A 12,240-nucleotide genomic window follows, 5' to 3' on the forward strand; every position below is an offset into this window, starting at 1 on the left:
TAATTTTCCTACTTGACAGATGCAACTGTCTTTCGGGTTGCAAAGGTTGACAACAGGCTACACAATTGGTTGGAAACCCACTCCAACCCGGGTTGGCTTCGAACTCATGACCTTTTGGTCAGAGTGATCTTAATGCAGCTGACACTCAGCCAGCTGCGCCACAATCTGCGAAACGTGGATTGTCTACAGACGTCACATGCAACTCCTGGAACGATTCCATCAGCGCTGCCTCCGGAAAATCCTGCAAATATCTTGGGAAGACAAGCGGACAAACGTCAGCGTGCTGGAAGAAGCAAAGACCACCAGCATTGAAGCGATGGTCCTCTGCCATCAACTCCGCTGGACTGGCCACATTGTCCGGATGCCTGACCACCGTCTCCCAAAGCAGTTGCTCTACTCTGAACTTAAGAACGGAAAACGGAATGTTGGTGGACAGGAAAAGAGATTTAAAGATGGCCTCAAAGCCAACCTTAAAACTCTGGCATAGACACTGAGAACTGGGAAGCCCTGACCCTTGAGCGCTCCAGCTGGAGGTCAGCTGTGACCAGCAGTGCTGCAGAATTCGAGGAGGCACGAGTGGAGGGTGAAAGAGAGAAACATGCCAGGAGGAAGGCGCGTCAAGCCAACCCCGACCAGGACCACCTTCCACCTGGAAACCAATGCCTTCACTGTGGGAGAAGATGCGGGTCAAGAATAGGACTCCACAGCCACCTACAAACCCACAAAAATAGTCATCAAGGAAGACCATCTTACTCGTCCAACGAGGGATCGCCTAAGTAAGTAAGCAAGTAATCCCGGTGCAGCTTCTTTCTCATAGGGCCTCCTTTCACACCGAAGTTACACAGGAGTTTCACACAGTAGCCTTACATTCAGCAGCCTTCACACTGAAGCTTCACACACAATGTCCTTCAACCTGGGGCTTCTCTCAATGAAGCTTCTCACACTAGGCCTTCTCAAAATGAGGTGTACTAATACTAAGGCCTACCTCACACTGAGGTCTTTCTTTCACTGAGGCCTTCTCACACTGAGGGCTTTCTCACACTGATGCCTCTCTCACAATGAGGCAAACTAACATTGAGGTCCACTCATACTGAGGCTTACTAACACACCGAAGCCCTTTTCCCACAGCAACCTCTCACAGACTGAGGGCCACTAAGCTACAGGCACACCTGCTTATGTTGAACTGCAGCTTTTGCCGAGTTATTGCATCTATTTAATCCTTTCAGTGCTTGACTCACATTTTTGTAATTAAAAATACCTAGTTAATTTTTAATATTTCTGACATGTTCTGCCAGACTTAGCCAAGGAATATGTCTTTGCCTTGAGTTCGGGAAATTCAGGACAGTCCAGGGCCGAGCAGTACTGACTTATGGTACCGATGCAATAGGTATTTTGGGATATGTGGCATACGAATTTGTATGCAGTGTTGTATTTTTTAAAAAAAAACTATTCATCAACATGGCTGGATTACGGGCTGAGCAGATCAAAGACTGGCAGCCAAAAATATCCCCCCCCCCCTCCTAATATCTGACTGGTACTTAATTTCTGACGGTTCAAAAGCTTTACACTTTTCCTGTAAACGCAGCAAAGTCTGGGATTTAAATGACAGTACAAAGACAGGGCTCGGGGTACTGAATGGCATGATCAAACAGGAGTATTTTGCCAATGGGTCCAGGGAGAGCACATTAGTCTCACTGGTTCCTTCGGCAGGGATCTTCATCTCCTTCTGCTCCAGCAACAGCGCTGCCTCTTAAATAGGTGTTTTGACCTAGAAGCTGAGCCTAACACCCACATTGATACCCACTTTTCGGTCTGTCTGTCTGTTTGTCTCTCTCTGTCTCGTGCCATTTTGATGGGAAACAAAGACGTGCTCGAGAAACTGTGGCCATCGGTCAGTTTCATGTGAATGGCCCCCTTTCAGCTGGAACCCACTTCCTCTCCTACAGAAGGTCAGGGAACAAAGGCTGCTTTTCTGAGTGGCATTTTCAACTCCTTTGGGGGCTGGAGTTGGCTCCCTCCCATCCGCTTGCTGTACCATTTCCTTTTTAGGCTTGAAAACCAGACCGAGATTGGGGCCTGAGGAGCACCATCGGGTGAGGCGGAGAGCAACACACTTTGGGACGAATGAGTCTAAACCCTCAACTGTTTGGTGCTGTCGCTCTTCGCCAGGGCCTTATAGGGACTGAAGAGGTATCATGGAGGGCGGAAAGGGTGTCCCCCCCGCAGTTCTGTTTACAAAAAAAAAAAAAAAAGCACTCCTGCGGAAGATGGAGTCCACTGTTAAATCCATTCTCCCCTTTCTCATCTCCATTTGAAAGCAAACACATAAGCACAATTCAGTTACTTTTGGAGAAACAACCACTCCTAGATCACGCAACTGGGCACTCCTCTCCAAAAATATATAGAATCATAGAATCAAAGAGTTGGAAGAGACCTCATGGGCCATCCAGTCCAACCCCCTGCCAAGAAGCAGGAATATTGCATTCAAATCACCCCTGACAGATGGCCATCCAGCCCCTGTTTAAAAGCTTCCAAAGAAGGAGCCTCCATTACACTCCGGGTCAGAGAGTTCCATTGATGAACGGCTCTCACAGTCAGGAAGTTCTTCCTCGTGTTCAGATGGAATCTCCTCTCTTGTAGTTTGAAGCCATTGTTCCGCGTCCTAGTCTCCAGGGAAGCAGAAAACAAGCTTGCTCCCTCCTCCCTGTGGCTTCCTCTCACATATTTATACATAGCTATCATATCTCCTCTCAGCCTTCTCTTCTTCAGACTAAACATGCCAAGCTCCTTAAGCCGCTCCTCATAGGGCTGGTTCTCCAAACCCTTGTTCATTTTAGTCGCCCTCCTCTGGACACATTCCAGCTTGTCAATATCTCTCTTGAATTGTGGTGCCCAGAATTGGACACAATATTCCAGGTGTGGTCTAACCAAGGCAGAATAGAGCATGGGGAGCATGACTTCCCTAGATCTAGACACTATGCTCCTATTGATGCAGGCCAAAATCCCATTGGCTTTTTTTGCCGCCACATCACATTGTTGGCTGATGTTTAACTTGTTGTCCACGAGGACTCCAAGATCTTTTTCACATGTACTGCTCTCGAGCCAGGCATCCCCCATTCTATATATTTAGCTCTCTAAGAAGATGGGGCACTGCAGGCTAGTGTTTCTTATCAACCTTCTGTTCCCAAGACAGTGGCTGATTTGGCTAGTGTTGTCTCAGATGTAATACCAGCCCCAATTCTCATAGGGCTGAGGATTGTCCTGTTGGGTGAGTGGGCTTATTAACAGAAGACATTCCTCATAAATGCATAGCAGAGTTACTTATCAGCAGCAACGTGACCCAGCACCAATAGCCCAGGGTAAGAAAAAGAACAAAAACACACAGACAAAAACACTCCTCTTCCATAGGAGGCTTGTCTTTATAGTAAAATAATATGGTTGCACTATTTACAACAACAATTCCAATTCCAATTCTGGGCACCACAATTCAAGAGAGATATTGAGAAGCTGGAATGCGTCCAGAGGAGGGCGACTAAAACGAGCAAGGGTCTGGAGAACAAGCCCTATGAGGAGTGGCCTAAGGAGCTGGGCATGTTTAGCCTGAAGAAGAGAAAGCTAAGAGGAGATATGATAGCCATGTAAAAATATGTGAGAGGAAGTCACAGGGAGGAAGGAGCAAGCTTGTTTTCTGCTTCCCTGGAGACTAGGACACGAAACAATGGCTTCAAACTACAAGAAAGGAGATTCCATCTGAACATGAGGAAGAACTTCCTGACTGTGAGAGCCGTTCAGCAGTGGAACTCTCTGCCCTGGAGTGTGGTGGAGGCTCCTTCTTTGGAAGCTTTTAAACAGAGGCTGGATGGCCATCTGTCAGGGGTGATTTGAATGCAATATTCCTGCTTCTTGGCAGGGGGTTGGACTGGATGGCCCATGAGGTCTCTTCCAACTCTAGGATTCTATGGTTCTATGATTCTAACAAGGTTTCCGTAACACAAAGACAGGGCCTTCTCGGTGGTGGCCCCTCAGTTGTGGAACTCCCTCCCCAGCAGTATTAGATCAACCCTCTGTGCTTTTCACCTTAAGAACAGACAAGCATCTTGAGCTCTGAGGATGACCTGGGAAGGAATCCCACTGGAGCATTTCAGCACTCCCAAATATCTGGGAGTCACTCTGGGCCATTCTCTGACCTACAAGAAGCACTGCTTGTATATCAAGCAAAAAGTGGGCGCTAGAAATAATAACATATGAAAGCTGACTGGCACAACCTGGGGGCCACAACCAGATACAGTGAAGACATCTGCCTTTGCGCTATGCTACTCTGCTGCTTAGTATGCATGCCCAGTGTGGAACATATCTCACCACACTAAAATAGTGGATGTGGCTCTTAATGAGACTTGATGCATTATCACAGGATGTCAACGCTCCACACCACTGGAGAAATTATACTGTTTAGCTGGTATTGCACCACCTGACATCTGTGGGGAAGTAGCAGCCAGCAATGAAAGGACCAAGGCAGTGACATCTCTGGCCCATCCTCTGTTCGGATATCTGTGAATGCCTTAAATCAAGAAACAGCTTCCCAAGATCTACAGAGATACTCACAGGAACACCTCAGCAAGCAAGAATCCAAAAGTGGCAGGTTAAAACCCAGAACCTCAATCAGTGGCTGAGACTGGGTGAGAAATTCCTTTCTGGGCACACAGAAGATTGGGAGACCTGGAAGGTGCTGAACAGGCTGTGCTCTGGCACCACGAGATGCAGAGCGAATCTTAAGAAATGGGGCTACAAAGTGGAGTCCACGGCATGCGAGTGTGGAGAAGAGCAAACCACAGACCACTTACTACAATGCAACCTGAGCCCTGCCACATGCACAATGGAGATCTTCTCACAGCGATACCAGAGGCACTCCAACTGGACAGCTTCTGGTCCAAGAACATTTAGCACAATGCAAAGTTTTGTGTTTTTAAATGTATTTTAACTGTACCCTCAACTTGCTTCTGACACAATTAAAAAATACCAGAAAATATGATAATGCTTATTAAAGTAGAAGGCAGTAGGAAAAGAAGAGGATCACATTAAACAAGTTGAGCCCAACTTATTTTATTTATTTATCGTGTCAGGGGCAGACCAGACAGTTGCATTGCATTTTTTAACAAACAAACAATCAGACAAACAAACAAAACACAAAGTTTGCAAGCTTGGTAGTTGATTAAATGTCCTTGGACCAGTATCTGGCCACTTGGAGTGCCTCTGGTGTTGCCGCAAGGAGGTCCTCCATTGTGCATGTGGCAGGACTCAGGCTGCATTGCAGCAGGTGGTCAGTTGTTTGCTCTTCTCCACACTCGCATGTCGTGGATTCCACTTGGTAGCCCCATTTCTTAAGGTTGGCTCTGCATCTCGTGGTGCCAGAGCACAGTCTGTTCATTGCCTTCCAAGTCCCCCAGTTTTCTGTGTGGTCTTGATCAGCCATTGGCGAGGGTCTCAGTGGTCTCAGGAAGTGAGTGAAATGACTGCAAGTCCCATCATCCATTGTCAAATTCTTCCAAACCGCACCAGGATGTAGAATGGGTCATGCGGGCTTTCTGTGTAAATTGTGGTCCTGATCCATCATTGTTGGCAGTTGGGGGAGTCTCTCATTTGGTATCTGCCATTGATTGAGGTTCTGGGTTTGAGCCTGCCACATTTGGACTCTTGCTTGCTGAGGTGTTCCAGCGAGTGTCTCTGTAGATCTTAGAAAACTATTTCTTGATTTAAGAAATAGTTTTCAAGAAATAGTTTTCTAAGATCTACAGAGACACTTATCTACAGCCCAACTTATGACAGCCCTATAATGAGTGGCTTCCAACTTCCATCATCCCACATCCTCAGCAGCCCAGGCCTCAGAGTCCCTGGTGGCACAGTTGGTTAAACCCCTGTGCTGGCAGGAATGAAGACCGACAGGTTGCAGGTTCAAATCCGGGGAGAGGCGGTTGAGCTCCCTCTATCAGCTCCAGCTCCTCATGTGGGGACATGAGAAGCCTCCCACAAGGATGATAAAAACATCAAAATCATCTGGGCGTCCCCTGCACAACGTCCTTGCAGACGGCCAATTCTCTCACACCAGAAGCAACTTGCAGCTTCTCGAGTTGCTCCCGACACGACCAAAAAAAACAACAACTCAGAGCATCCACTGTGACTTCCCTGATTGAGTCTAAGTCACCGTGGACACCTTGAGTCTGCAAGGCCTGAGATGCTGAAGACAGTTGGAGGTCTCTCGTTTATAGGGTCACCATAAGTTGAGCTCAAGGCAGTGAACAACAACAATGGCATTTCTTTGCTGACATGTTTTTTATCTAGACGCTTTGAATTATTCCTGTTCTGTGGTGCCTTCAGTCCCAGTTTTTGAAGACAGACAGGATACAGATCAAAGGACGAAAAGAAGAGCTTCTTCTTAAGCCTGTGGCTTGCAGCTGGAAAGTCCTGGAAGGCTGGTACGTGGGTGCTTTGTATCAGAGAACTTCTAACCATGTTAGGTGAGGATGAAGCGGGGGAAAAAAACATGCAGACTGCCATGAACCCACTGATAGAAAGGTAGGGCAGGACTATCTCTTGCTATAAAATTCAAAGTATGTATGTCGGTCTGTCTATCTGTCTGTACCACAAAGGCTCTACCTAGGTGAAGTGTCCCTCTGTGATGTGACTGGAGTAGCTGTTGATAGAATCATAGAATCATAGAGTTGGAAGAGACCTCATGGGCCATCCAGTCCAACCCCCTGCCAAGAAGCAGGAATATTGCATTCAAAGCACCCTGACAGATGGCCATCCAGCCAAAGAAGGAGGCTCCACCACACTCTGGGGCAGAGAGTTCCACTGCTGAACAGCTCTCACAGTCAGGAAGTTCTTCCTCATGTTCAGATGGAATCTCCTTTCTTGTAGTTTGAGGCCATTGTTCTGCGTCCTAGTCTCCAGGGCAGCAGAAAACAAGCTTGCTCCCTCCTCCCTGTGGTTTCCTCTCACATATTTATACATGGCTATCATATCTCCTCTCAGCCTTCTCTTCTTCAGGCTAAACATGCACAGTTCCTTAAGCCGCTCCTCATAGGGCTTGTTCTCCAGACCCTTGATCATTTTAGTCGCCCTCCTCTGGACCCATTCCAGCGTGTCTCTCTTAAATTGTAGTGCCCAGAATTGGACACAATATTCCAGGTGTGGTCTAAACAAGGCGGAATAGAGCATGGGGAGCATGATTTCCCTAGATCTAGACACTATGCTCCTATTGATGCAGGCCAAAATCCCATTGGCTTTTTTTGCCGCCACATCACATTGTTGGCTTATGTTTAACTTGTTGTCCACGAGGATTCCAAGATCTTTTTCACACGTACTGCTCTCAAGCCAGGCGTCCCCCATTCTGTATTTTTGCATTTTGTTTTTTTCTGCCTAAGTGGAGTATCTTGCATTTGTCCCTGTTGAACTTCATTTTGTTAAGTCTGATAAATGAAAGGTTGGCTATTCCTAGGTGAAGTGGCCCTCTGTGATATCACTGAGAAAGAAAGGTGACGGGTGACAGGGTGGAGGGAAGGAAAGAGAGAACCATGTTGCCATGGAGACATTGTGAGGTAGGCCCTCTCACAACTGGAAAGGGGAGAAAGTGAAGTGGAAGGGAAGAAAGGAAAAGAAGAGAAAGAAAGGAAAAGAGAAGGAAGGAAGGGGGAGAAAGGAAAAGGAGACAAGGAAGGAAAGAAGGAAAGAAGGGATGAAAACAGGGGGCAGCGGCCCCTCCAACATCAGGCAATATCGTGAATATATGCTAAAGTAAAGGAAAAGGTTTCCCCCCGGCATTAAGTCAAGTTGAGTCCGACTCTGGGAGCTGGTGCTCATCTCCATTTCTAAGCCAAAGATCCAGAATTGTCAGGACACACCTCCAAGGTCATGTGGCCAGCATGACGACCTTCCCGCTGGAGTGGTACCTATTGATGTACTCACAACATTTGCATGTTTTTGAACTGCTAGGGTGGCAGAAAATGGGGCTAACACTCCGCTCCACGGTCAGCAAGTTCCACAGCTCAGCGGTTCAACCCGCTGCGCCACCGTGGCCCTCGTATATATGCTATCTGTATCTATATCTATCTAAAAGTCATTGTATGTATGTATGTATGTATGTATGCGGCGGACGTAGGTGTATGTGGCAGCTTTCTGATTGGCTGCCACTGTGGTACAATTTGCACATGGTCTCTGATTGGCCAGCCAAAACATTCCAATACTCTCAAGTGGCTGAGAGGGGAAAGGAAATTTGCATATGGTTTCTGATTGGCCAGCCTCAACAGGAGCCCCTAGTGGCGCAGGATGATGTGACTTGAAGTACCTCCACTCGCTTTCCGAGACCGCTGCGACCCTCATCCAATGACTGAACAAGACCAAACTTGGCAGACATAACCCCCATGACCCCTTTTACATCCCTGTGAGTTTTGGGGGAGGGCGGACAATGGATGATGGGATTTGTAGTACTTTCCAACACTTCGGTTCCCAGAGACCACTGCGGCCACCAACAATGACCAATAAAGACCAAACTTGGCACACAGAGCACCCATGACCCATTCTACATCCTACTGCAGCTTGGAGGAGGATGGACCATGAATGATGGGACTTGAAGTACCTCCACTCACTTCCCGAGACCGCTGCAACTCTAATCCAATGACTGATCAAGACCAAACGTGGCACACAGAGCCCCCATGACCCACTCTACATCCTGGTGCAGTTTGGAGGAAGATGGACCAGTAAGTGAACTCCCTAAGAGCACTACGAGTCACATAAATAACTGATGAAGACCAACCTTGACACACAATGCCTTTCTCAAATAACCCGGGCAGCGACGGGTCCCCAAGCTAGTTAACTAATAAATAACAAATAATATTGCACTTCAGGCCCTCCAGCTCAGGCTCCAGTACTCTGTTTTAGCCGCAGACTGAACACCAACTCTGGATCTGGCTCCTGTCTGCCACCTTGCCCTACCCTGGTCTTGGCAAAGTGTTGTTTTGTTGCACAGATTTCATGGGCTGAGTTGGCAGTCCTCCCCGCTTCCACCAACTCCCCCCCCCCCCCCGCCCCGTTTGTTAACTCCAAAAACATTTCTGTACAGACTTGCCCTAGTTTTTTTTTCCAAACTCTTCCTTGTGCCGACACTCCTCTCCAGCCTCCAGAGCAACTCCAACTCTGCATAACCCCATTGCGGGTTGGAAATGTTAACAAATCAGCAGAAATTTCATTTCGACAGAGTGCCGGAGGGGAGGCGGGGAGAGGCCGGGGATTGGGGAGAGAAAGCAATCTGTCAGATCTCTCCTCTGCTCACGTCCATTCCCATTGCTCCCCATTGTGTCTCTTGATTGCTTATTCTTCTTCCTTAAAAAGAAGTCCTGGAGAATATTTAAACAATAGCTTAGCTGCCGGGATGAATCACTAAACATATATCGAGCTAAATATACAGAAATAACCCGCCCACCTGCACGCTTTGCCTCTGTGCAGAAGCGGCAAAGCCAGAGGAGTTTCTGCTGCGATGGGGTTTAGAATAAGCCAAGTCGGCAATTTCAAAATTACATTCAGTTGCTGGAGCAGGGGGAAAAAAGAATCTACAGCTCTGGTCGGCAACTCCTTTCCTTTATAAAACCCAGGGCTTAGTTTTGAACCCAGCAAGACCTAAGCTAGATCTGTCTTTCTTTGGGAAACCATAACAAAGGCAAAAAGTTCCTTAAAAGTTCACCAGATAGAAGAAAAGTGAAGAATGCCAAAGCTATAGGAAGCATGGGAGGCCTAACCTGCAACTAGACCAGTGTGCTGGTACGGCTGTACCAGGAGCTCCAACTTTATTGTCTTTCTGTTATGTGTTTGCAGTCATAGGGCAGGCCTCCTGTCCATCATAATTAAGCTTTGGTTCTGCCCCTTGTTCAGGGCTCTGGGAGGGTAAGGAGCAATTTTTTGGGCTTTCTCATATAAGGAAGCTAAACTATAGGATGTAGACCAGCTCGTCCCCTAGAAAAGCTTCTTTTCTCAAGAACATCCTGGGAAACAGGAACAGAAATTCCAGGGAAAAGGTCCCAAGGCTCTGACTGAGAGCTCACAGCCTTTCAGCCTCACAGCAATCAGAGGGAAAACAGCCCTGAAGTTTTCAAAGAATTCTCTGAGGGAGGACAGCATTACAAATCCACGGAACTCCCGCTGAAATATCTACAAGCCTCGCCTGGTAGGTCTACTCTATACCCAGATGCATTTGGAATTGGTAGTAGGACCCACACCAATGAGGCATAGATAGTAAACAGCCTGGGAGAGGTTAAATAGGGGTTTTTTTTCCTACAGAGAAAGTACAGTTAATCAAAGTCAGGTACTAGTCCATTGAGGACTAGACTAAGAAAGCCTTGAAGTGTTGTTTGAACCATTGAAGATTTGTTGTTTGTTCCATAATAAAGACTTTGTTGTATCATTAAAGACTCTAAAGACCATCACTTCTGAAAAATCCCTGAGAACCTCTCTTTGAGGCACCCTGGCTTCCCGCTGGGCTTAAAGTATATGTCCTATAGAAAAGACAGCTGTTACAGGCCCAGCACGCGACAGAACAACCAGTGTTTCTCATTCTGGGGGTCAGGACCCCTGGGTGTGTTTCAGAGGGGTCGTCAATATTTCTGATGACTTTAGGAACCTCTTTGGCAGAGAAAGCTGAAGATCTCTCTGCCTGTCATTCTCTTCCTTTTTAGAAACAGACGGTGAATCCTCCCACCAAAAGCCCTCTTCCGCTGTGATTGGACGGCCTCTCAGCCAAAGGGAGGGCTGTTTCTGAGATTCCAAGTGGGGAAGGGAGAGCAGGTGTGGAGATTCCATCTGAACATTAGGAAGAACTTCCTGACTGTGAGAGCCGTTCAGCAGTGGAACTCTCTGCTCCAGAGTGTGGTGGAGGCTTCTTGTTTGGAAGCTTTTAAACAGAGGCTGGATGGCCATCTGTCAGAGGTGCTTTGAATGCAATATTCCTGCTTCTAGGCTGGATGGCCCATGAGGTCTCTTCCAACTCTATGGTTCTATGATGCATACAATGGTAAAATCAAGATTTGTTTTTTTGGAAATGTTATTTTGGGGGAATATTTTCAAGCTGTGCATGGTTGAATCTGAGAGTTCTGAGAGTGCCTTGGACTGCAAGAAGATCCAACCAGTCCATCCTCCATGAAATAAAGCCCGACTGTTCATTTGAGGGAAGGATACTAGAGACAAAGTTGAAGTACTTTGGCCACATCATGAGGAGACAGCAAAGCCTAGAGAAGACAATTATGCTGGGGAAAGTGGAAGGCAAAAGGAAGAGGGGCCGACCAAGGGCAAGATGGATGGATGGCATCCTTGAAGTGACTGGATTGACCTTGAAGGAGATGGGGGTGGTGACGGCCGACAGGGAGCTCTGGCGTGGGTTGGTCCATGAGGTCACGAAGAGTCGGAGACGACTGAACGAATGAACAACAACAAATGGTTGAATCTGTTGGTACAGAATTTATATATATGGAGGGCCAGCAATCTACATCGCAGAAGCTCACTTAGCCCAGATGGGACTAAAACCATCATCTCCCCATGCTTCTACTTCCCACTAACCTGATTCTCTTTCTGCAGGAGGCTCTTCGCCATTTGGGTCTTTCCAAGCAGCTTGGTCATGAAGCACAGGCTCAGGTTCTTGCGTAGTTGTCTAGAGAAGAAAGAGGGAGAGATTAGGCCCAGTTCCAATCCTTGCTGTCTTCCATTCAGTATGACTGGTGAATGAATCCATGGAGAGTTTTACAGGAAGACCTCCATATCATTGGGAGATATACTCATAGCTTATGCATGAGTATATAGGGGTGTTCACATCTAGAAGAAACAGGTTGCTTACTTGTAACTGTGGCCCTTTGAGGGGTTCTCTTGGCCTCATCACTCTAGACTAGAGCATGGATCTACTTTAAATCCAGTTTCTGCCTCCTGCAGAATTCTGGGGCTTGTACTTTAGGGAGGGGCCTTTAAAGTGCTCAGCCAGACAGATGCTGGACAATCTTTTCCAGACTCTTGCCTGGTATCGACGTGAGGCTGACTGGGCGGTAATTGTTTGGGTCATCTTTTTTTCCCTTCTTGAAGATTGGGACCACATTAGCCCTCCTCCAATCTGCTGGACCAGGGACCACTTTGACCAGGGACCACTCTCCAACATTTATACCAAAAGGCTTACAAATCGTTTTTGTGTATTGTCGAAGACTTTCATGGCTG

The 12,240-nt window shown here is 47.2% G+C and overlaps 1 protein-coding gene across 1 annotated transcript in view; it reads right to left on the minus strand.

The window, feature by feature from the left end:
• The window catches only part of FAM178B (family with sequence similarity 178 member B), a 219,152-nt gene that overhangs the window by 86,109 nt on the left and 120,803 nt on the right, over positions 1-12,240 (minus strand). Inside the window, exon 7 of the mRNA XM_067470607.1 lies at positions 11,599-11,689. Within this exon, the coding sequence (XP_067326708.1) occupies positions 11,599-11,689 (91 nt within the window). The remainder of the gene's footprint in view (positions 1-11,598; positions 11,690-12,240) is intronic.

This window comes from Anolis sagrei, chromosome 7 (genome assembly GCF_037176765.1).
Source record: "Anolis sagrei isolate rAnoSag1 chromosome 7, rAnoSag1.mat, whole genome shotgun sequence".
Taxonomy (NCBI): domain Eukaryota; kingdom Metazoa; phylum Chordata; class Lepidosauria; order Squamata; family Dactyloidae; genus Anolis; species Anolis sagrei.